The sequence below is a fragment of the Salarias fasciatus genome, chromosome 13 (assembly GCF_902148845.1).
Source record: "Salarias fasciatus chromosome 13, fSalaFa1.1, whole genome shotgun sequence".
NCBI classification, from domain to species: Eukaryota; Metazoa; Chordata; class Actinopteri; order Blenniiformes; family Blenniidae; genus Salarias; species Salarias fasciatus.
The window spans coordinates 17981633-18008030 of record NC_043757.1 but is presented as its reverse complement, the minus strand read 5'-3'; the positions used below and the strand labels follow the sequence as shown (position 1 = coordinate 18008030).

Here is a 26398-nt window from a genome sequence, read left to right as displayed (position 1 = left end):
CCCTCACATGGGAAGCACGCGTGCAGCCACTTGGAAACAAAAATTAGAGCAAATCTGGGAAGGGAGGTAGAAAACAACGACTAACAGCAAGTCTGTCAATACAAATCCAATATGCAAGTCGCCACCATGGGGGGCGTAAGGAGATAATGATGTTGGGATCTTTGATCCAGTGAACTATTCATATTGATAACATCTACTGGCGCAGAGGGAAGCCACAGCATGGCACTTTTAAGGTGGCTGCGAACAAACCGAGTCAGCGAGGCAAAATTCCCAGAGATCTTGATGACCTTCCTTTAAAGAAAAATATAATTATAAAGGTCAATCCAATTAGGCTGACAAATTAAGACACTGATTTAAAAATATGATTACAAGAATAACTGCAAACAAAATGTGCATCACGCACATGAAAACACGCCATTCCCAATGCGCCTGAATCTCTGTAGTCTGTGCCAGTGACCTACTTCCAGACACCTAGGGGCACCCAGACTCCCAAACTAGCCTTAATTACAGCAGAGTCCCCCATGCCGAAGGAGCACAACAGCAGATATCAGACTGGAAACACTTACAGGGCTGGGCTGGACTATTTCAGTCACAGCTGCTCATCTGGCTCATTCAAATGCAGATTATTGATAGGATGAGTAGTCTGGAAGCCCTGGTCCCTCTAATGAGTGTGTGTGTGTGTGTGTGTGTGTGTGTGTGTGTGTGTGTGTGTGTGTGTGTGTGTGTGTGTGTGTGTGTGTGTGCGTGCGTGCATTTTCCTGTGCACAAGTAGTTCTCCCAAAACCCCATATCAGTTAATAACTTCTTGTTTGTCAGAGAAAGAAAGAGAGAGGCTCAGAGAGAGAGAAAGAGAGAGGGGCTCCCAGAGGGAGTCGGTGTCACTGACATTCGGACAGACTGTGCTGTCCCATCCTCCACTCCTGAAGTCCTCAAAATAACCTCCCAAAGAAAAGCGGTGTCTCTTTGTATCACTCTTGCGCTGCTTCTGCGGAGATGTGACCCTCCTTGCTTACTACTGACAACAGCTGGAGACCATAATGTGAAGCAAAGCACCTCAGTCACAAGTTCAGTCTCAAAAGTTTATCAAAGCCTGAAAGCGATGTAAAGCATATCCAAGCGGTATTAACATTTGATTTGTATCATGATTCACCTCAGACAACACTCCTGTCCGTCCAATCACATTCCACTTGTCTGGACAAGACCAAAGCTCTCTGCTTGCCCATAGGCTCGGGAGCATTTCATTGGCTAATGCAGAGTGGCAGGCAGAAGAAAGACATAAACAGCAGCCATTAAGAGAGCTTGACCCCAAGTTGAGTTTTTTTTTTTTTTGCAGCTGGCAGAAAAAACACAAAAAGAGTCACAGTACGATGTTCTGAGAGCTTTCTGACGGCATCGCACACCAGACAGCGTCACACAAACGCACACAGATAAGACAGCGAGACAGAGGGTTGGCACTTTGGCACTGACACATGTCGGGAAAAGAGAAATAATTTCTGGCTTCATTAACTCTCTTGACTCTTTGCAGCCTTTTTTTTACATCACAAACCAAAAGGCTCCCCTTTTATTTCCCCTCCGAATGTGTCTGTGTTCAGCCTTTAAAAAAAACAACAGGCTTTAATTTGATGTCAAACAACACCAAGCGAACACATGCCCATCATGTAGCATTTTGATATTGTGTGGATGCTGCTGAAGCAATGAAAAGGAACATCTCTCATTTACAGATTAGAAGGAGGCAGGGTGCCGTGGGATGGCGGAATGAGCGCAGTGTTTGCTCAGTGGATGAGGGGGATTAGCGGAGAGGCCTATTTTAGGGCTAAAATGCCTAAAAACCATGACAACGTCAACATCCCTGACCACAGATGACATGTGATGCATTTCCTGTGGTGGATCTGAGGAGGTGCTTTGGAAGCTTAGCTGACCTCATTTCCTGTCAGACTGAAACCGCCACAAAGTGACACCAGGACTAACGGGCCATGAGGAAACACACAAGTGGTTTGTTTTGACCTCGTGACTCACTCTAGCCCCTGCTAAACTTCCTTTAAAATCAAATAAAGAACAGATGAAAAAAAACACCACACACGATCAGACTGGCTTTATCTCTTTATGTCTATAAGGTGGATGATAATGTTTGTATATATGAGTGACTGAAAGGCGCCACGCAGCCACAGGGATGCATACATATTTGTGAAATACAGCACAAACTGTGGCTGACACTTAAAAAACACCGACGCTCTGCCAACTCCAGGCTCCTACACGAACCGCAGGTTCCCCCGTGCACGTCGCTACGCGTCCCGCAGGTTTGTGTGCATGTGTGCACGCACGTGGCTTCACGGGATCTGCCGCGGCACTGGTTGTGCCGGCAGTGCCAGCTGGTGTGCCCACAGCCCGGCTCCTTTGAGACCATAAAATCAAGAGATCAGTGGCATTTTGACAGGCTAACATGAAAGACTGGCCGTTAACGGCGAGCGGCCAAACAACCCGACCACACGGAATTTCAAATAAAAGCCAGCAGCGTAGCGCCGATGTTACACATCAACTTGCACGCCTGGTTCGAGTATTCTCCGGGTTTACCCCGAGTACAAAATGTCTCCGCAGCCAAGAGACACCTTCATTTTATTCATCGGACCACAATGAGTCGATGCAGCAGACAATCTTTCAAGACACACATATGTAAAACCTGAGTCACTTATTCAATAATTCTGCCTGTTTTTTATCGCTGCTTCTCAGATGAGCCGAGTCAGCGTTACAGCATGCTGTTTTTACACATGAAAATGTGCGCTGCGGTCGGATCAATTTATCGTCCAAGATGTTGTTTTGTAGAACGACAAAGACCACAAGGTCATTAATGTCAGAGAGGAAATTTGTGTATGGTAAATAATTCTACATTCAAGCTACTTTTCCAGGGTACAGGTCGTGTTAGGAGCGGGAGAAAGAGGTGCGACCCTGGAAAATGAGGGGGTGAAATTCAGGCTAGACCTGACCAATTTTAAGAAGAAGAAGAAGAAAAAACAGCGAGAGCTTCTATCCATCCCTGTTTTATTCAGGGTCACAGAGTCCTGAAGCCTCTCGGCCAACGTGAGGTGAAAGGCAGGGCACGACAAGGACAAAAATACAGAATCTCAGCAAGAAATGCTGAAGATCAGCTTAGCAGACAATATTGAGCTGGACTGTTGGAGGATAAAATTATCAACAGAACATATGAAGATCCTCACACTCTACCAGTAACACCGCAGCTTTATTCCTCCACTTCAGTGTTTAATTCTAAATATCGTAGCAACAACTTATAATTCAACAGACAGATATTAAAGTTCTAAACATCTCCAAAATCCATCAAGAGAGAGAGAAAGTGATAAAACTGTTTTTTCTTTTTTTTTGGTATAATACTACTTTGCCATTTCAAGGTCTTAAGAGAAACCCATAAATACTTTATCAAGGTGGAGGTTTCCATTAATATAATCCATAGTGGAGCTTGCGCAAGGAAAGCACAGGACATTGTGAGTCAATGAGCCAATCAATTCAATCCAGGAGACGACTGCAGCATTACAAGATTATGCTCCTGCATTGCAGATGGGACATCTGTATACCATTACAGGAATCTATAGCTTCTGAGCAAAGGGCAATAAAATACATAAGTACATGCATGTCTCCCTACACACAAACGGTAAGTACATGTGAAACAAAAAACCGCGTGTAAACGTTTTCATGTATGTATTTAAGAATTTCAATTTGGGATTTTAAGCATTTCCCTCTGGGACTAATAAAGAATTTCTATTCTCTTCTATCCTATTTCTATATGCTCTGTAACCCAGGAATAGCTCAGCCCTCTTTCAGAAGCTGTAAGACTTTTCCATATTGACCCTATCGGGTCTACTGCAGCTGACATCTGAAAGACCCACTGAATAATTGATCACAGAGTTCCTGATTGGTCCAGAGACTCACATGATACATCTGCCCTGCTACGTTCGTCACCAGGCAGCGGACAAACTGCAGTTTGTCGTGAGTGGTTTCAGTGGCTCTGAAAACCACTCACGACCTCGAGAGGAACCAGACCTCCACAGTCAGCCCATTGAGGACTCTTAACGGTGAAACTCTGTATGTTTATCATCTCTGCTTGTGTAGTGATTACAACAACTCACAAACGTCCCTGTTCAACAAATGGTCTCAAGCATTAAAATAATTTCGCGTTGATTAGGTGCACATGAAACCGAGAGTTTCACATCGTATCTTTGCACTGATTGGTAAAAGAATTGCAGTCCATAAGATAACGTCCAAAACGATGACAGACCATTTACAATGCTTACCAAGCCTTGTCTTCATTCATTCGCGGAGCTGACTCAGTTCATGCACAGCCAGGGTGGCTGACATGTTAGAAAGCTGATTATCATTATTATTTAGTTGTTAAGAAACTCACAGGAGCAAAATTTCCACACCCTGGTGGCTTATGGGTAGACTTGCACCATTAAGATATTAGCAGCCGTTAATGTAGGAGTGGTGGATATAATGGACCATTATGTTTATGAGGCAGCAGTTGCTTAGCAATTATTTGTAATCTTTTACTGAAACACCGAAGTTAAAATAGCAGCAGTGGGAAACCGTCCGATGATAAGGTCATGACCATGAAAAGCATTCCTGTCAGTCAGCTGCACACCTGGTTTATTTTTAGGTTCACCGTAGGTGATGCTGGCTCAAACCTTTCATTTCTCATGGTCCAAACCACCATGAAGACTGAGTATGTATGCGAGCACGGGTAGTTAGCGAGTAAAAACACCTGGGTTTGTGCGCCACGATCAGGAAACTGTCCCAAAGCCTTTGTTCCAATTGGTTGTGAGTGTGACACAAGGGTAAGTGACAGACATGTCAGTGATATTTTTAGCTGCTCATAGCCACAAACCAACAGACAAGACTGAAGGGAGGGAGGAAAGGGGGTGGCTGGAGATTAAACAACCCTTGTGCTCTCTCCTGACTGCATCTGATTACATTATGAAAAGCAGTACATCCTGAGTTCAAAGCACAAAGAAAAAGAGTGACAAAACATGAGGAATGACTAATGGCAAAGCCGTGCACGCTGCAACCCAGACGTTATTGTCGCCGTGTGGCCTGAAAACACCAACTCACCTTCTGTAGACTGGTCGGATTCAGCTGCGTTTTGTCTATAATCTTCACCGCCACCTAGAGAGGAGAAAGACACAAAGACAAAAATAGTATAAGAAAGGGAAAAGAGGGTGGGACGCAGACAGGAGGAGATAAAAGATGACTGAGATGTCAAAGCTAATTCTAGCTATCCACATGTGTTTCGGTTGTGCAGTGAAAGCCTGTGTTGAAATCAACTATCCTCATTATTTCTCTATTCTGCTGCAAGGTGGCTTTGTCAAAACATGTCACGGCTCAAATTGTGTTTTCAGTCTGAACACACCTTAGAGCAGCTCTATTCGATAGCCTGAGAGGACATGCGGGTTTGATTGGCAGCGATAAAGAGCAGAAACCGTACTGTTTTTGTTCTTGGTGATGAATAGATGGCCCAATAACTGACATTACATACAGAAAGAGAGGCACTCTATACAGTCCACCTGGTAAACTGTCCCAGTCCAGTGGCCTGGTCAGTGTTTACCCGACTCTGCAGGTTGCTGAGCTACTGTTGGTCTGGCAGCCTTTGCAGGACAGCAGTCTAGACCATCCATCTCAATAATCACCCCAAAGTGCACACTGAAACAGAGCTGCTCTCTTCACTTCTGAGGGCTCAGCAGCTTTTAGAAAACCACAGCCTGAGCTGGACTGCAGACTCACCAGTAAACCCTTACATTACGCTGATCAGTGATTGACAGAGCAGTTTCACGATGTAACATGATTACTTTAAAACTGGTGTTCGTCATGACATCTGAGGAAAGCAATGTATACTTTGTGCACACACACGCGATAGAAAAATGGATCTGAATTGATTTAGGTAATTGTGTTTACTAAGAGGTTGTGCGTTTCTAAAAACTGCTCTTTAGATAATAATAATATCATGAAACAGAATTGCCCGTTAGATCAGCAGTGGAAAATGAAAGGGATGTTTTTCATTTTTATAAAGCCTCAATACAATGGAGGAAGAAATGCTTCACTTTATTTATATACTGATACTATAAGTGACAAAATGTGAAGTATGCATGTCCTCTTTGTGATGTTAACCATTAACCTTACATTGTGCATCCCAGAAATGTGTATTTACTACATGAATAGCTTTTGTCCATGCACAAAGCACTATATAGTTATGGAGCTTCTTCTTGGTACATAAACTTACAAAGACTGAAAAACACTGTACATCAGCATCTGTTTTTGTGACGTAACCAGTGGCAATCATTGTAAAAATCAGATTTAGTCACACCACAAAGTGCCCAAACTCAAGAGGATGTAACGGATAAAAGCTGTTTCGATGGTTCAAGTCATTCAGAAACTTGCTCCGACTTCTCTGGGCCTTGACTACATTCACCAATCGATTGTCGTCAAACCAATTGTCTTCTTCTTGACATACTTTAAAGTTTATCTAGAGGTTGTCAAGCAACACTAAAGCTTAATTTCTCATAAATGTAAAAATTCAAGTCCACAGTATTTTATTTATTTTGGCTAATACTGGATATTATATAGACGCCCCTTTTGACGCTTAATATGCAACAAACAGGATGAACTTCTGCACCAATTTGAAGGACAATAGCTTGCCTGTTAGACTGGGTCACATGGGCCAGCCTCTGCTTCCTATGTGCATCAATGAGCCTCGACCATTCATGACTCTGTGTCACTGCTGCTTCACCACTGACAGACCCTGACCACTGGAAACCAGCAACACCCCACAACAGCTGCAGTGTTGTAGATGCCTTGACACAGTCATCTAGCCCTAGTTAATACCACTTAATTATTTTTTTCATTTAAAGAACAGACTTTGAGGACAAAACGTCTTTTCCACCCACTAAACCTTCTCATGACGGAGATATCATCAATTTTATGATGATATGGGGCATAGGAGTGATGGAGGGAGAAATGCATTGTCACTGAGACAGACCGCAGACACATCATGCTTGTAGTGATGTTGAGTGATGAGAAAATGCAACGGGCAGCAGCAAGTTTACACATTTTTGCACTCGGAAGCTAATTAACTATCACGGTGGTCAAAGACATGTGCCACATAATTACAACATCTCTAGCTTGGGTCCCATCAGAGCACTGCAGTGCATGTCATCAGTCATGTTTTGTAAAATAAATACTTCTAATCAAAACATTTTCAGCAAAGCACTAATACTTTCTGATTAAATACAACTTTGTCATTATTTATAGCCATACAGGATAAGAAAATATCTGTCCATATTTTACAGACAGTTGAACTGAAACCTACATTGCTCTCCCGTCATCTTTCAACATGATGTCTGCTTTCTTTCTCTTTTCCAAACATAAACTGTCCTCCGTTACATACATGCATTTTCTTATGGGACTAAAAGCCTTTTTTTGTGTGCATGTTCAACTGTTCAATGAGACCAACAACACCCTGATCGTTCATCTCTCTGCAGTAAAGTGGAAGAGGAGAAACTGACTTTTGCCTTTTAATGACACCAATGCAGCATTCATTACTTTTGGTTTTAAGCATCACTGTATCTTCGGACTTGAGGCAGATTAAGAAGCATGCTTTAGTTTAGTGGATGCAGACCGCCAGCTGTAATCCTGAACGGTCTGTTCATTGAAAATCCGGAGACCAAAAGCTGAGTCATGGTGCAGAGAATGCACTCTGAACAGGGTTTTCCTGGAAACCTGCAGCAAAAAGCTGCAGTGATACTTAAGTCCACCCAAAGACAGCAGCCCAGCTCTGCTATGATTCCAATGCAGTGATGGTAAAAAAACAATGACGAGCAGGAAAGAGAAAGCGCAAGGTGAAAGACTACAGAAAGATTTACTGTGTGCACAAACAACCAGAATACAGGTGGTGCCTGTTGGCAACCCACTCTTGGTCGGCAGGTGCAGACAGATTTTCTGCTTTCCTCACTGCTTGGTGAGCTGAGAGGACGAATCTCAGGCGGAGGCATGCGTCTGTATCATCGTATGCTCACAGGTGCGAAAAAGTCTTTTATCCCCATTGTACAAAGCACAGGTAACCTAACCATTACAGTTCACGTGCAAATGTTTGCCCTTTTTGTTGTCTGATTAAGAGATCCGAACGATGTACGGAGGGCGTCGCGTCATACATGACAGTTTGTGTGCATGCTGTTCACTCTAATGGATTTGAGGGTGAATAATTCAGTTCCACAGTGACAGAAGGGCAATGTGCATCACTGTTAATTATTCAGCGCAGTCGTAACACTGGGGCCATATGCTCTTCACCGTACGCAGGTCTGGTGAGAGCGTCCGCATACCAAAAATGTACTCTTGAATATTAAGACAGAGGACAAGGTGAAGAAACTTTAGTGAGACCATCACATGTGAGCAGAGCCGCTCAGCGTGTTCAACTGGACTGTGATTTTTTTTTCTCATCCAAGTTTATTATAACAACGTCGATGCACTGTATGTATGTTCACGTATGTTTATATGTGAGCACACATGCATTGTTCCAGCATGTTCCTGTTCAAAGACAACCATGAACCTTTTGAGAAAGCCTGATCAGGAGAGCCGCCCTCTGCTCTAATAATAACTGGAATCGAAATGTATCAAACCAAAATAAATGCAATGATTGGTCAGTAACAACCAGGCCAGGCAACTACTGTTTTAACAGCTTACTTCTTCATGGTATTTGCAATTTCTTCATGTTTGTTTTTTTGTTGATAATGAAAATTAAATCATGATGTCAGAACACTAATTCAAAAAACAGCACTGTGGTCTCCTCAAGCTAAAGACTTTATATCTGTTACTTTGCTTTTGTCATACAAACACATCCACAAATATATTTAAATTCTAGTATGGAGATTTGCGTGTGCAGACACTGTGGTGCCATTTACCAACGGCTCTCTAGAATCTGTCAATGTTATTATTGTTCTCCTACTTGCACATGTGCAGAAAAACTACTGCGTGGCACCATGACGCACAGAATGCTTGCATTTGTCTCTAAATAGAGAGGAAGGCATTTTAAACACACTCTGCCATTTTCAGGTACTCAAAATGCTGTGTGAATGAACAGTCAAACACAACAAAACATTCTCAGTTTTCACTTGAAAACACTGGCATGTAAACAAGGCCTGAAGGCAGACAGATGTTCCACAAGACGAAAGAAATGAGCTCATTTACGAAAGAAAAAAAAAAAAAGGTTATTTATTGCATTTTGTACTTCTGGGAAGATTTCCACTTTTCTCCATTAACCAAATTTCTGACCAATTACTGTACAGTTATCAATCACAACACACACAAGACCAAAAGATCTGTCCAGTTCTGTCCATGATGTTTCGAAAACAAGTGGCGAGACAGTCACATCAAAGCCATTTGACTGAATGAGAGTCTTGTTTCTTGAGGGAAAAACATATAATATTAATACGGAATAATACAGATTAGGGCTACATATTGTAAAAGACTGAGTGAAGTGTGAAATGTTTCCATGCACGATGCATTACTGCAGTAATGAAGCTGAAAACAATTTCACTTCCTTATTTCAACGTTACATCACGCTTGGTGAAGAAAAGGCCAGAGGTCACAAAAACAGGAAAATTACTGAAAACAACAAACTGCTCTGCTTCTGAACTGCTGCTACTGAGAAGTACATGCGTGTAAAACAAACAAAAGTGAGATCCAAAAAAACAGAAAGAACACTAGAGTTTGAAAGTATAAATCCTAAAGCACAAAAACACAACGGCCCTCATTTTTCAAGCGAACACACAGCTGCAGACGGGCGTACGGCCATATCAACTTAAGGATGAGCATTCATCAATATGATCGAAAAGATCAAATCTCAACAGGTCTGACATGGTGTGGATTTGCAGTGCAGCACAGCAAAGCCTGGCAGAGCATGAAAATAACTATTAAATAAACTTAAAATATGTCATAAAGCACAAAAAGCCACATAATCAGGACAGATTATAAAGTAAATAAAATAATGCCCTTACAGAATATCTACTGAATTCCCCCTTGTGGGATTAATAAATGCTTTTCAACTTTCAATAACCCCGCTGGTACACCGCCATGGAGAGTGCAATTTTACCAGTGTGCACAGTCACACAGTCACTGCGGAGCGCTGCTGCTTCGGACTGATCAGAGGCAGGTGTCTCTGTCTGTCTTCACCCAGCAGGGGAACGTTGCTGTTTACCCCCGAAAAGGTGTGTGACATCAGTTTGGCCTGTGCACTTTCACACAATACTGCATTGGCCGATGGAGTGACTATTGATGTTCCGGCGCCACGAGAGAGGACCTGATGAACCAGAGAACCAGCAGAGCCTCCACTGGGGGCTGGACGGAGGAGACAAGACCTGATGAACCACTTCTGAAATGTAAAGTTTTTTTTAAAGTTTAGCTAATGCTTTATTTAATCATGTAAAGCAAGTACCCTAGAGATAGCCTATTGGCTAAAGGGAGATTAAATACACACAATGGACAACGTGCTGCCAAACATTTTATTAACACTTATTTAAATTGTCATTAATTTTGTTCAGTGTGTTATTGATTCCCACAAGCGTGGTCAATAAACAGCAGATTTCTGTTTGCCTATCGAGGACCTCTGCCAATGATGGCTGGTCTTGGTCCAGCACGAGGAGCAGATGGCACGTGCCCGCCCTCGGTGGCCCGGCTCGGTCCTGATTCTGGCTCGGCACTGAGTCCAGGTCCAGACCTGGTGCTGGGTGTTTTATTCTTCCAAAGAGCTCGTCCTTATTTACCTCTACCTCAGACATGAGGGGATCGATTTCCAGCTCAGAAAAGTTTATTTTGTTGCCTCTCTATTTGACCTCAGTGGGCGGGGCTTCTGAACATTTTAGGGCGTGACATGTTCATGACTATCAAATTCAGCCAACGCATTTATCAACACCCGATAGTTCGAAAGCTGAGATCAATGAGGTACGAAGTTTCGTAAGTCTCACGTGGGCTTCGTCGTACGGTGAGATTACAACTCAGATCTACACCCGTTTTAAAAAAATTGTCGACCAGAATGTTTACTTACACAACTCATACTGCGATTGTGATAACATCAGGGCATATCATATGTTTAAGTAATATCCATTCAAATTTTATAAAGCTTCATCAGCTGTTCAGCTCAAAATCATTTTGGGACTGTGAAAGGAAACCAAAGTACCCAGAGAAAGTCTCAGTAGTTTGCGGAGGGCAAACATGCAAACTGCAGACATCATGCAGCCCGAATACAAACATGTTTATGGGTTTATTCAATGTCAAGTAAAGAGCTGTTTCGACCACATTATCAACAGATCAAAGAAATCAATTACATTATTATTTTAGTGCCTGCTGTGAACATTCAGCTGACAAGGTTGACTTATGCTGCTATTATAAACATCACAATAAAAATATGGCACATAAAATGTGCATAAATTCATGTTAGATTTTTGACAAACACCCCAAATGTTTTAGTATGTATAATATTTATTAATGTATGTACATTTAAATGTTTTTTTGGCAAAATCTGACAAGAAGGCTTAAAAAAAAAAAACTCTAAATAAAAAGTAAATTCAGTAAAATTAAATCATGCAGTGACTCAATCAGCTCATTACAAAATAATCTGACATATGATCACTAAATTAAAATGTTAAAGAGTGGCACTGTGTTATCGCCCCTTCCTGCTGTGAAGGGGATGGAGGCATATGGCCGAGGCAAATGTTTCCATCAGTGCAGCTGAGCATGTATGTGTGCTTGTGTGTGTCCACATCCTGTAGCCACCCTCTGCAGCGGGGAGAGGGGGAGAGGACACTCCGTCACCTAGCAGTGACTGCCCCTCTCTCACCTCCTTTATGCCCCACAGAGCTCCTTTCCATTTTAATCTACAGCGTTTGGATTGAGTTTTGTAATAGCTGGGAGGGAAATCTATGCTGAAAAGAGAGTCAAACCAAGATAGCATCAGTTTTAGTGGGATCTGTTTATCCACCTGTTTTCTCGCCAGCCCTGCTCCATGTCTTTGCATTCTGATGAGCCAGCAAAGCCTTTCAGGAGCACAAAGTGACGCCTGACCTTCTCAGCAAACAGTGGGAAGCGTACTCAATCTGCCTGTTAAACACCAGCATTAAAGGACGCAGTATGATGCGAAACTGTTACCGGTCGGTCTGAGGTGAATATTTATGGCCTTAATGCTCTAATATGACCCAGCACTTTGTTCAACTGAGAGGATTAAAGGACACAAGTAGCCAAGACACAGAAAGGACCTCTGAGGTGGAGCGGGGTTGTCAGTGAGTGCTGCTGAGTGAAAGAAGGTGAACAGAATCCAGCTCATTGTTTTCTCCTTAGGGAAAGAGCTTTGATTACCAGCTCACCAAAGCAGCGCGTCAATCACCAAGACAAGACAGCAGTGTATGACTGTGAGTGTGTGATGGGAAAACTGCACACAAATCCTGATCCAGCTCAAGTTCACTGTGGTAAATAACACCAGTGTCATGACAGGAGATCATCCATCGAGATGAGAGTGATTACAGAAGAGAAAACTGGAATTAACTGGACTTCGGTTATGAAGCTGAGTCCAGCTGTTATTATTCTTGGGATATGATTTATATAAAATGAGACCCTGACTGTTCATATCGCTTTATATATGATCGAGTCAGTAGCTTTTTTCCAATATTGTGCTGTTAGAAAGTTACCCAGACTTAAGTTCAAGCAATGATCACGTTTTGAATCCCAAAACCCAGATAAGGGTTTATACAATCCAAAGTTTCAAATAAAATACCAGAGTGTGTATCCGGGCTTTGCACAAACAGGGTCAAACCTTATTCAAGATTCTGAAATCAGATTGGTAAGTGGATTTAATCTATACATCACATTTTCACCACATCAGCAGTTTAAAAGTGCTTCAAACTGTTAAAGCGTGTTGTTTGATAATCTTGTGTATAAATGGTGAAAAGTGTATAAGTGAACAGGCGTGACTACCAAGTGAGCCACAGCTGGTCTAACAGGATGTTTATATGAGAGAAATGTGTTTATACCTGGCTAGGAAAAGGCCATTCTTGGACATTGTTGTAGTTGGTATATTTGTTAGTTTAACGCCTTTAAACCTAACTGTAAAACATTTTGATTAATACCAATCCAGACGGAGTAACATTGCTCATAAAGTTTTGCATTTTATCTTATGGTGCTCCATGTGACTACTCAGCTGGGGTTTTGGGACGTTAACCTGACCAATAATCAAATGAAAACTAAGCTTTACAGTTAACCATTTATCTGCAGCAATGAAATTACCAAGCTAACAAAGCAGGTTTTACCAAGAGAAAACGCAGTGTGCACAAACAACACACTAAAGAGTTTTGAAAAAGTACAAATTAAAAACCCGTCTCACCTCTCGTCCAGTCAGGACATGTCGTGCCAGCTTCACTTTGGCGAAGTTGCCCTTCCCAATGGTCTTAAGGAGGCGGTAATTGCCAATATGAGGGTGCTCCTCTGTGGAGGTGAAAGAGTTGCGACATCTTGGCAGGCTGTGGCGGCTCGCGGACTTTGTTGGGGGTACAGGAGGCTCAACAAAGCCATCCACCGACGAGTGCTGCGGGAAAGTCACACATAGAGAACAGTAAGACTCTCAACTCCCTGTCTGGAAGCCTGATTTACACACATATTAACATTACAAGAGGCTTGTAGCACCAAACATATTATAAATGAGCTGCACACAGAAACTATGGACCGAATGCTGTGTAAAGGCCTTTGAGTTCCAGAACTACAAAATTCAATGTGAACTAACTCAATGTATGAAACCTCGATCCAGGAGCTGGATCCAGTATTCTCTGCCAGGCATTTGTCGAAGTGAGCATAACTAAGCGTACACAAAGACAGTCACACTGAAGCATTCGGCCCAATAAAAAGCTGTAGGAGGGAATCAGATTCCCTCCTCTGCTTCGGTGACACCTTAACCTCATAACCTCAAGACCTTATCTTCCACCATACAAGATTCAATACCACAAGACAATGAACTCCTTTGAGAGTGAGCCTGTGGGAAAACCGATAAAATGTGAAGTACAAAGATGCATGTACTTATAGCAATGGCACTGGCGCCACAGGCAAACTGATAACAAGCGTCCCTGTGATATGGCGTGTGAAGGTGAATTAGGAACAGCTTGCTATAAGTACAACGCTGGCACAGGCCATGCAGTCTCCTCTGGTCTGCTTCCTCTCCTCCACAACAGCTGCTGATGTCAGTCCAGGTCAGAGATCCCATGATCCTCTGCTCCTGAGCACCACACCCAGCCAGAGAATAAAGCCTTGGTCTGGTTACCCAGGCTCTCCTGCTCCCGTTTCACTGTGGAAACGCTACACCCAGTAGGGTACGCATCACCTCGGCTCGCCTAAATCCTGACACGGGGGGAGCTACGCTGTGAACAAACGTTCCCCTGGCTCTCTGTGTGTGTGTGCTCACAGTGACGGCAAGAGGATAAAAAAACATGATTAGAGACCAAAGTCATCCTGATCCTGTCATTGATTCACCACAATGACTTTTTACATCAGTAATAAAATGTAACTTTACAATGTAGTGCTTAGCTTAAGTCACTTCAGGCATTCCTTTCACTCTGCTCTCTTGGCTGCTCTCTTCAGGGGTCGAAACAGTGCATCGTGTGATCCTCATATTTGATGATGGGGCACATGTTTTTACTCCAGATGCTCTTCCTGCTGTGTCTTGAACAGGTTTAAATTCATGGCCTTGCCCAAGACGCACCGTGATGACCTGTTGACGGTGGGGTCAGAACCAGCAGACTTCTGATTGCAGGTTTGCTTTTCTGACCTCGCCCTGCATCATTCCCACAAATGTGCAAACATAAACCAGGGGATAATCAAAAATAAATCTCTATCCTGACAGTCAATGGCTGATTGATCAGTACAGAAACTTTCCATTCAATGCCATCATGTCTTTGGGATTGTCCGACAGTCACACACCTGTGATGGCATGCAAAAGTAAAAATAAGAAGGCTGAAAGAGAACACTTTCTGTTTTACTGCTCTAAAAAACACTTGTCTCTCTGAGTAATAAGCTGTTATGCAACGCAGTTCAGCTGCTCGTGGGCCCTGGGGCTGCGCTGGAGTCGAACATAGGCAAGCTGGGCTGGCTGGCTATAGCCAGTGATGCTGAGGCACTGGTTTAATAGCCACCTCGCAGTCTATGTCTGTGAGAGCAGCATTAGACAGACAGTTACATTAGCACTCCCCTAAGCTGATGCATTACCCAACAGAGGCACACCAGTGTTCGGTAATGCATTGGAAAATGGAGAGAGCTGATATATCATCCTGTACAGTTAGTTACATGGTTTGTTAAGTTATATAACCTCTCACTGGGGTGGAAATGCATTTTCTCATTTGAATTTCATCACATGGAGATTATCATCCAGCTGGATGCATCATTCTTTTATTTCTGGACCTGAGAGGAAAATTTCATTAAAATAAATACCTTTTGTTAACGTAATTTCAGAGACTTTAGGAAAATGTTGAGTCAATGTGTCAGTCATATGCAGCAGACCTTCTGTTTTGAACAGATGTGAGGAGCTTTCAGGGGTGGGTGGTCGTTCATAAACATCCCCGCACTCAGTAAATGAATGATTTCAATTAGTTGTCTCTGCTGCTAATAGATGCATGCCTGCGTGCTGCTTGGACTCGTCCGTGTCGTGGCAGCAGAGTAGTGAATAATAACACGCTCCCTCCTCCTCCTCCTCTTCCTCCTCCTCCTCCTCAGCCCTGGGAGTGCAGTTACAACAGGGCCCAATAGGTGATGGATGTCACATTGCGATGCTGCCGAGCGCTGCCATTGAAAACTAGGGCGACATCCTCCCCCATCCTCCCTCAATATTGACGGCGTGGACAGGAAAACATCTCCCGGTCGCACGAGCGAGGCCGCACGGGTTCCTCCGGGGCCAGACAGACAGCGTTTCACAGCCGTGTGTGGCCCTCCGAGGCTCGGTTTGAGCCATTAAAGCCCGCGTATCACTGACGCAGTGCGTTGTCTCGGCTAGCCTTATTGTGTGTGGAAACTGGGACGGACACACGCGTATTCTAGGGTTATTCTAGGCTCCGTGCGTTTTAATTCCCGGCAGAGAGGAGAGGAAGCGGTGTGGCGGTGGGGGGGAGACGGGAGGGGGAAATTAAAAAAGCCGAAAACCTCATTGGTGGAGTGTCTCTGCAACGCTGTAGCTGCTGCCATTAACCTGCACCGACCAGTGCGCAAAATAACCTCATCCCCCGGCCGCCCGACCGCCCGGCGCTTCCGTTCCGGCCCCTGGCGGCCGGGCCGCCGCCGCCGCCACAGCCTCCCTCCCCCCCCCCCGGGTGGCAACAACACTCACGTTCTCGGTGTCCCGCTCGTTCACGGTGGGCAATGGCGTTCTGGTCGACATCTTGTGTGCTTGGCAGGCCGCTCGGCGATGCGGCGGGCTGGGCAGAGCAGAGCAGAGCAGACACGGCGCGGTCCGTCGGGGAGGAGGTGGAGGAGGAGGTGGTGGTGGTGGTGGTGGTGGTGGGGGAGGAGGGGAGGGGAGCGCGGCGCCTCCGTCCCCTCTCTACATCCCCTGGAAACACCGCAAACGGCGGCCCGGTCTACCGCAGCATAGCGCGCGCACAGGGCCCCGCCGACACGCCGGTTTCTCCGCCTGGCTTTGTGCTCTTCCCTTCAGGTAGTGGCAGACAGGGGGGAGAGGAGGGAGAGACTGAGGGGGGAGAGAGAGAGCGCGAGGGAGAGAGGGGGCAGACCAGGAAGATGCGTCGATAGCGGATGGGTCTGCGCAGCTCATCTCAAACCTCCCACCAGGAAGGATGGAGATCTCTCTCTCTCTCTCTCTCTCTCTCTCTCTCTCTCTCTCTCTCTCTCTCTCTCTCTCTCTCTCTCTCTCTCTCTCTCTCTCTCTCTCTCTCTCGCTCTCTCTCTCTCTCTCTCTCTCCCCTCCAGCACAACATACACCCTCTTTGTCTCCTCCTCATAGCTCCTCATTCAAGTCACCAGAAAGCAGTTAAGGCACAGTTGGAGCAGTGTCCCTCTCATTTATAGACCGGCTCCATTTCCAGGGAGTCTGGATTCTGCTGGAAACATGTTCTTGAATCAGGGAGCATGTTGAGGCGTTTTAATAATAATCCCTAGCAGATCATGATTTGGCTGTTGTGCTTTTATTATCATTACTATTATTATTAGAAGTGCCAGCTCTTTAGCTGGGAGGAAATGTGGCCCAATGATTGCAGGATTTTACTCCTTCATGTGGTTTCTGAATGTGACAGTGTGGTAAACACACTGAAGAGGCCTAGTTTAGGGATAGGGCCTGAGTCAGCCCCATAAACTGGACAGACTTTGCCATCTGTTGGAGCATCACTGCATTACACCGCTCATTGTTCCTCCAGTTACAATTAATTATTAAGCAGTTGTTGTTTTTATCCCCGAGAAAGCAGGGACACACAAAGAGCGGCCATGAGCTCCACACATGCACAAAGACAGAGCGATGTTTGTTGATCCATGAAATCAATACCTGTGTTTTCTTCTTCTTTTTTTTTTTTTCTCCTTCTGGGTGTGGCAACGTCAACGTGCTGTGTGAACGCAGATGTGTGCAAAGACACTTTGTCCACTAGATGTCAGGCTGCTTCTGCACTATGCTGCCCTTTTACACGTGCAAGGCTGCATAAACGTGATGCCACAGTTGATTACACTGAGCTGAGCTTTCATCCTGTGTCTCCTGAGCGCACTGACACGTCGCATTGTGATGAGGAGAGGTGATTGTGTCCATTACTGAGTCACCGGTATGAGATGTCACGTCCTCTTTGTCTCTGCTCTCCTATTGTGGAATTCGGGCAGACAGTGCACCTTACCGGGTGTTACATGACTGATGGTTTGTCTCACTCAGCAGAGAGGCCCCAGCCATAACAATAGACACAGCATGCCATAATGTGTCACAAAAACTGATGGATACAGGACCTGAAAGCCACTAACAAAATTAGATGTGTTTTTGTGGTTTTGAGGAATCTGCTTTGAACTTCCTGTCTCCCATCAGCAGTCACCTTCAGGTACCCAGTGAAAAATACTTTGCCTCAATTTTATTTATCCCAGAACAATATGCAAAGCGATAAGAGGGTTCAGCTGAACAAAAAAGGGGCCCAATCCTGAATTTTGGCATGTAGATGGGCATTTTTTGAATTCAGCATCTGATCCTGGAGTGGATCTGATCCCAGCATAGCAGATCTTATCCTCTCTGAGCCCCACCAACAGGGCCAGCTAAACACAAGGACTTATCCCTAATAACGATTCATTTGGCTGGGTTTTCTCAGTGCCTATTTTAGACTTGATTACTTGTATATATACTTCTACTTGTGGATGCAACATTCACCCAAAGAAATGAAACAAATTCAAGTTTTTGTTTGTGTTCCACAGAACTGCAGGCATTTGGAAAAGAAGATTCACTCTGAGAACAATCAGTCCATCACAGCTTCATCTCAGGTTATTGTATTGCGCTGAGGCCTGTCCTGTGCATTGAAACGCCCTCCCAGTGCACTTCATCTGTGTCTGGGATTTGCATTCTCCACCTGAGCCGCGCTGCTGTGGAATGTAATGGGCACTGACACTGGTTTAATGAGTGCATGTACACCGAGGGCCAAACGCAATTACATGCTCTCACAGGCGACCATCAAAAAAAGAGACAGCTGTTAACAGCCATTCATCGCGGATGGTCATGCAGTTAACTATATTTGCAGGACAGGGGGTGAGGGGCAATGGTAGAAAGACAGAGAAAGAGGGGAAGGCGATGAGGAGAGGCTAAACTCATTATGAGCAAGATAGTAGAGGCACATCTGTCAGCGCTGGCAGCCATGCTCTCTACAGCCAGTAAAATGTTTGCTCACATCACGAAAGTGTGGGAAATAACAAGAAGAAGCCTCATAAGCAGGGAAGTTGTTCGGTGAAGATTTGCATGCTCATTTTCAGCTCCAGTTTGTGGGTCTGCTACTGGATTTTTCTCTTATGGGTCCAGTTTGTAAGATGTAAATGATGCACATGTTATCTGCGTACAGGTGATGAATCACTGTAGCATCCAGTCTGCCTTCACTTCAACTTTAAAAGTTAGTTCTCAAGAGACTCAACTTTTCTTTCATTTTGCTGCATCATCTGCTGGTGTCAGAACCTGCCAGTCTCACGTTTTTATGCATTCGCGCGTGAGCACACCCGACTGTAATGACTGGCTTGTTATCAGGCATCCTGCAGAACTTCATTTCACTGAGCTTAGACTCGGAAAACATGTTGGACTTCAGCAGTCCAGGACTAGGGGGAGCTCACCTCTAATTAAGAAACTAGTTTTGCTTGCCAACAGCACAATGTGGGATCATTGTCTGAAGGAATTAATTTCTTTACATTGTTTATTTTGTCTTTCATGTCTGTAACAGAGCTGAATGGTTGTGTGGTGGTTAGTTTGTGTGTTTTACAGTGAGAAAAACCTTGATTTGAACCTGGGTTGAGACTTTCTTGTGCACAGTTTGCACATTCTCCCTGTGCTTGTGTGGGTTTTCCCCAGTTTACTCCCCCAATTCAAGGAATTGGAGGTTATTTGCTAACTTTAAAGTTGCTCAAAAGGAATGTGTGGTTGTCTCTCGCTGTGCATTTGTCCTCTGATGGCCTGGTAGTCTGTCACCAAAGCCTGGAGTGCCAGAGACAACAGACAAATACATTTATAGCTAAACTAGTAACAGAAAATAATCATTCATATAAATGAAAAATAGCTACCTTATAAACCTTCAGCACAATCTACATAAATAACATGATAATCAGGTTTTCCGTCAATCGTCAAATTTAAGATAAAGTATTCCTATTTAGCAATTCACTTTTTAGATATGAAAATATATCAGATGTCATTGCAGAAATACTTTTGTCCAAGAACTCAGTTACTAACAGTTTGTCTGGTAGCTGTACTCAATATAAATCATAAAAACCAAGCAGAATAAAGACCTATGCATCTCCTCCAACATGATTTTTTAAAATTTTGACTTCTGTCTGTTAGGGTACGTTTTTGTTTGTTTGTTTGTTTGTTTGTTGTTGTTGTTTTCCTGACCTCCAACCAGTGTTTGGTCTAAATGGCAGGGACAATAAAGCAAACAAAAGGCAGCCCTCTTATTTATTTATCAATGCAACAGACATTTAAGAGACGGTGAAGCATAATATGTCCCTGGACAGAACAGACAACAGAGATACATGAGCATTCTGAAAAGGGAACTTCTGAATGTTTTGTTTGTTTCAGTGACAACTAATGGACCACTTGGCTGAAAGTGTAGCAGATTACTCTCACCACAGAACAGATTGTCTATTTTCTCCTAAATACGTTTGAGGAGAAATGTTTGAAGTTGTTGACTTGAAGTGCAGATAGATCTAGAAAAGGCCTTCCAAATGTTTTAGCTAACTGTGGCTGCATTGCATAGCCTGTGATTGTGTTTCATTAGTTTGACACAGTAAATAATACAACGACACATGTCTACTTTTACAAAATGTGGATTTTTCTGTGCAGGTATTTGTGAAGAAGTTGAGCATTTCACCGACTTCAAACTTTATGAAGTATGAAACAGAAAAACCTTGTTTAGGTGATTTTGGCACTTCAGTTAATATGTAAATGGTGTTATGATTTTAGACATCTTTTGGATCAAATCCAGCCTTAATTTAAAAAAAGTTAGACTTAAAGTGTATCTTGGATAGTGATAGGGGTACAGTTCAAATCTTTACTCATTGGTTTCAGCTAAAACACATAAAAGTAATACAACTGAGACAAAAGTCATCAGCAGACATTCCTCCGTCAGAAACCTGCTAACTGCGCACCTTACAAGGCAGAGCTTGCTCTCCGCTGTCTGCTCTGACAAGTCAATAAAACCCACTGGTATGCTGAACATTTTTGGAAGGCAAGATAGATACGAGGCCGTGGTGGAATTTGATCAGGCAGAGGGCCAGCCTGCTGTTCATTACAGCGCTTTCCAGCAGCAGCAGCACACACCCTCCCGACGAGCACACCTCAACCCCGGGAAAAGTATTACTGGCTGGCATGTCAAGAGCTGGTGCCCACCCTTTGCCTCCCCTCATCTGCCTGTCTTCATCGCTGTCACACATGCATGTGTTCACGCCCACACATGCTCTCAAACAGCACACACACACACACACGCACAGTTGATTTCTCCTGTGTTGCACAAGGAGGGATGGCAGGAAAGTGGAAAATATGAAAAGGCTTGAAAATCCAGGGCAGATGTCAACCGACAGGGCAGAAGAGATGGAAGTGAGACTCTGGAGATACGAACTGGCTCTTTCTCGACGATTCAACAGATTCTTTCCTTTCTCGCTGTGGAAATTAGTCTGCAATATTTATTTGACTAATTTGTCCCCGTCTCACTGTTAAATAACCCAGGATGGGATCATCATGAAAACGAGGGCAAATAACATACCCATCTGTTACTGGTAAACTGCAGCTTCAGGCAGCATGAGTGTGTGGAAACACCCCGATAACAGTGACCTTCCTTTTAGTGTTATCTCTCTTGAACTATTTCCTGCCTCATCTTGACTTTGGACCACACCGTAGCCTCACTCTGTATCATTTCAGGTTCAGATTATTGAACTCTTACATTCTAATGTACAACATTTTTGACTTATTCAGATATCAATACATGCATACATCCCCACTTTTCAATCACGGCTTAAACACATGTAACTTAGTGAAATGTGAACCCAGTCTTCATTAAACCATTGACATTTAGGCTGCACCCGGTGGTGATCGGTCGACAGCTCTGCTCCTCTCTTCACCCAAGTGTCCAAGACACACGGCCGGAGGTCAGATGGCTCCAGTCAAATTCGTCATCCTTACTTGAAAAAAAGACTGATGTACATGCCTTAAATTGTTTTCCTTCACCGTTTGTGAGAAATAAGCTTTGCGATGACTGATTCATTGTCTGACAGCAGAATGTTTTTTTTTATGTCAATTATCTGGTCCTGTTTAAAAAAAAACCCTAAAACCAACACATTTCAGCAAAAATGTGTTTCCGAGAACTCCACAATGTCCTAAGTTTTCCATGCAGCCCTCATTACTGCTGCTGTCAAAGTGCACGTGAGCACAGTTAGAAATTGCAAATATTTGACAGCAGGGCAGAAGCTCCTGCTGGAGGCCCGACGGAGATCATCCGTCCACATTTCTTGTTTTATTTATTTTTATTTATCCTTAAGTTCTTTGTTTGTATCTGTTTGTTTCCTTAATGTGTCTAAATATCATTTCAACATTTTATTTTGCTGATTACAACCTCATTGACCAATTAGATTAAATGAGAACTGTCCCGAATGTTAAAAAATACTAGGTTCTCAGAATGATTGGACTGTGACTGTGTTAATGGTGAGAGCAGTCCTGCCCTAAAATGTGAAACAAAGCTAACAGAAGATGGAGCGATATGCCAGTTGAGCACAGTCTGTACATGCCCTCAGTCTGGGGAAGAGGTCTAATGAGGTAGTGTGAGTCAAAACACCTGTGGGGGTGGACAAGAGATCGTTTAATTTACTGCTTTCCTAATTTAGAACATACAAAAAGTGTTGTATTGGATGTGAAAACCTGTTTCTCTTTTGTTTTTTTTTTCGTGATTTCCAGATAGCGATAAAAAAGCACTTTTTTGACAGTTTGTGTGTGTTTTTTAAAATATTCTTACTGTTACTTTAAGTGGTGTAATAATTTCAGATTATTTGCATGCCTCAGCTGTTCTTATGAAGCCATTTAGTTATCATTTTCACTGATTTGTGTGACACTGATTTGGGCTTTTGGGTTTACAGTTAATGAACTGAAGTTCAGGAGTACAACTCCTTGCCACTGGTGTGTAATACCTGCTAACTCAAGCCCTCAGCTTGAGTTTCTTTACAAATTTGGGGGTACAGGACCAGGAAAGGTGTCCATATCAGTGACGGCTCCTCCTTCTGTCTGGTGCTGAGAGTGGAGAGAAGCCTGCTAACCCACGTTTTTTTTTGTGCCACTGGCTTTCTCTGCACTGTTCCATTTTTCAGGCCTGAACACGCTTTGGTTTCTAAACTAATATAAACAAGGTAAGAGTGAAACTCGGAGTGAAAATTGAAAATAAAATTTGAAATAGCCCAACTTTTTATTCCACTGAACACATCTCCAAGTTTTGGGATTTTTTGACTTTTGATCACCGTTTCATTATGGTGAGGAAATATAGAAACATTTTTCTTTACTTGTCATGAACTTGTGTCATGAAAGGGAATGCCATATACTGTTACTGCAGTTGGGGATACTCATCATCCTTGTATATCATGTTTTTCCTTGTAATTATGTCATCCTTCAAAGGCTTCCCTGGCGAGCTAAAAACGCTCAGGTACGTCATCATATAACAAACTCTTCTCTGAGGACTCGGCCTATTAATTGTCAGGATATAATTACATTCACAACACCCTGAGGGCTCGTCTCATTCAGTCAACTCCAAGTTACAGCTCCAAACTATAATTAGGGAATGTAATCACACAGGTATGGACCTCCAGGATTTATTTTTCAGCCCGACTGAAGGCTGATTGAAACGACATCTGTGGTTAGGCACCGGGCAGGGAGTGTTTATGATCTGGCACGTGTTCAATAGCCACATGCAGTGACACCAGGCAGCGTACCATACCGACAGTGTTCACCATTCGCTCTCAAACAGCTACAAGCTAATTTGCTCGACACTCTTGTTAGACCACTATTTTTTTTGAGTGCTATGCGTGTGCATCAAATGAACATTATCCCAGTCCAAGTAACTTCATCCTCTCACGTATTTCCCATCTGTTATACCATCTAAAGAACTTATCCCCGGATAAGATAAGATACCCAGAAGAAATATTAAGAACCTGCTCTGGTCATGATTAAAATAAAGAATAGCTCAACAACTCTTGCGCAAACTAGAATTGTATGCAGATATAATTCATTGTCCCCAAAAGACAAACTTTACAGAGACATCCAAATACATCAACATGTATTGAATCAACTCCAACTTATTTTTATGTACACTCAGTCCCCCCAGACATTTTCTCTAAAGAAATGTTGTGATCCTGTTACAGGAGGCTGATGTCTTGTGAGTGTGAGAGATCCAGTCACTGCATGTTTGTAGCAAGCGTAACAAAAATACAGTTTTACTTGAGAATTAATTCAATTGACGCTGGAAACATTTCTTTAAGACTCTGCTGTATTTTGATGAGGTGAAACATGTAATCTATGCACATTAGTCAGCATTAAATCTACTGTATTTCACCTTAAAAATGCTTCACTGAATCCAGGTGACTTTTCTGCGCTGCATTAACCTCGATGTCCCATTCACGAAATTAGTTTCAGATTAGTTTGACTGTTATTTTGCATTTTGTGTCAAGCTGCACAGTCAGTAGTATTTCTCAGAAAAGCTTCAAGCAATGATTCATTTGTGCTGAGGGGTTAGCAAGAAACCATAAAAACATTCCCCATAACCTCAGGCCTAACCATCTGCACGTTGGCTCTGTGGATCCATGCTGCTGTCACCAAATTCTGAGCCCATAATCTGCTGTTTCAGCAGAAATCAAGATGTATCACTGCATTTTACTGCAGCACCCCTGCCTTTGAACTAATAAACTGCTGCATTAATAATGAAAAATAAGAAAACAGCTGATCTAGACAGCATTTTGATTCAGTTTGGTTAAAACTATTGAATGAATATGCTTACTTGGGAAGGTGTCTCAATAACGCTGCCCTAATACGCTTCGCTTGACAACAAAGTTAAGTGTTTAACAGTTGCTTAAAGGAAACAATGTTTAAAAATGTAAGCTTTAAAAAGCCCAATTTGCTTAGCTTGTCAGCTTCAGAACATAGAGGATCTTCTTATAAATATGTAACTAATGTAACTTCAGTTTTACTGAATTAGTAAATCAGATTGACCCATTAGCTAATGCTAAAGAAATCACTGGTAACTTTAATCAAATACAAAGTTTGTGTAACATTCACAACATCGGTCAGTGTTTAATGTTGACAGTTTTATAACACCTAAAATAAGCTTTGAAAACATGAGAAGCGGGGAACTGTTATTGCATCACTGGGACAAAGTGTGGAGAACATGACAGATTATAGCAAACATTCAAGTTACTGAACTTTCATGACTCTTTCCCTTCTCTGTGATCTTCAGCCAGTGACTTGGGCTTTGATCTCCTCAATAAATTCAAAAATGATTAATGAAATGTTGAGCTATATATGCAAGGAGATTAAATTAATTATCCTCCCTGTTAGCCTGAGTGGAATATTAATCACCGTCACGGACATACAAATGTTGCCCCTCTTGAGGAGTTCAACACACGGTTGGGATGGAGTAGAAAGTGGGTGAGCCACGTTTTCTCGCGGGGTTTGAATCATGCGCGGACGGCAAGAGCGGGAAAGTGAAGATGGGGTTAGGCGAACAATGACACATCATGTATCATCTTACTCGTCCCAGCGCTGCTCTGACTAAAGCTCCTGACAGTTACATGATTGAGTAACAACTTACCATAAAACCACTCCCAGCCCATTTTCACATTTAAATATGCTGCGTGTGTGTATGTGTGTGTGTGACTGAAGCATTATAGTGCTGGATCAGTGTATCCCTCAGCACACATTGACTCAACACACTATATTTGCTGCAGCCCCTCTGGATTTCTTTAAATAAGATGGATATGATGGCTATGGCATCGTGTTGACTGCATTTATCACTGTTATATCCAGATGAAATCATCTTCACGTTGTCCCTGAAGGCATGCGAAGAGCAGCACAGCGTTTCACACATCCGTCCATGCTGCTTTATCCAACTTAAAGTTGATCCAAACATATAAAAGCTGGGGAAAAAAAAAAAAAAACCACATCGTTTTATACATCATATTTTATTCAACAATATAACTTTTGCTCTTCCGAGTACAATTAATATCAGATACATATGACAAAATACATTTTAAATAGAAGAGAAAAACATTAAGGCATTTCACTGAAGAAAGTTATCAGTCTTGACAGCATGAATGATTAGTGTTACTGTTGTTTGTGTTTATCTGTAAGGCACTGCGGCATAATCACTGCTGAAACCACTGTAGAGTTTTGGATGACTTTCTGCACTAAAAGAACTGTGACAGCGTGTTGGTTCAACGTGGTTTACAGTACTGCGCGCCAACAGTTTACAGTGTTTCAGCAATAAGCCAAGGCAGACACGTGGAGGCAAAGAGTGGGTAGTGAAAGAGCTCTCATTCTGCCAGAGGACTGGTGGCATTGTATTCACACTTTAATAATCCCCTGTGCCACACATGAACCAGCTACAAGGGCAAAATGCTGTAATTATCTTTA

At 43.0% G+C, this 26398-nt stretch overlaps 1 protein-coding gene across 8 annotated transcripts in view; it reads right to left on the bottom strand.

The window, feature by feature from the left end:
* Window positions 1–16840, bottom strand: part of mark1 (MAP/microtubule affinity-regulating kinase 1) — a 32106-nt gene extending 15266 nt beyond the window's left edge. For 4 of the 8 annotated variants that reach the window (XM_030106831.1, XM_030106829.1, XM_030106830.1 and 1 more), the window contains exons 1-3: window positions 16403–16839; window positions 13424–13624; window positions 5116–5169 (exon numbers count right to left, since the gene is read on the bottom strand). In XM_030106831.1, the coding sequence (XP_029962691.1) occupies window positions 5116–5169; window positions 13424–13624; window positions 16403–16453 (306 nt within the window). In that variant the 5' untranslated portion in view covers window positions 16454–16839. Of the gene's footprint in view, window positions 1–5115; window positions 5170–13423; window positions 13625–16402 lie in introns of all 8 variants that reach the window. The other 4 variants (XM_030106825.1, XM_030106826.1, XM_030106828.1 and 1 more) reach the window with 2 other exon arrangements.
* Between the last annotated feature and the right edge of the window lie 9558 nt (window positions 16841–26398).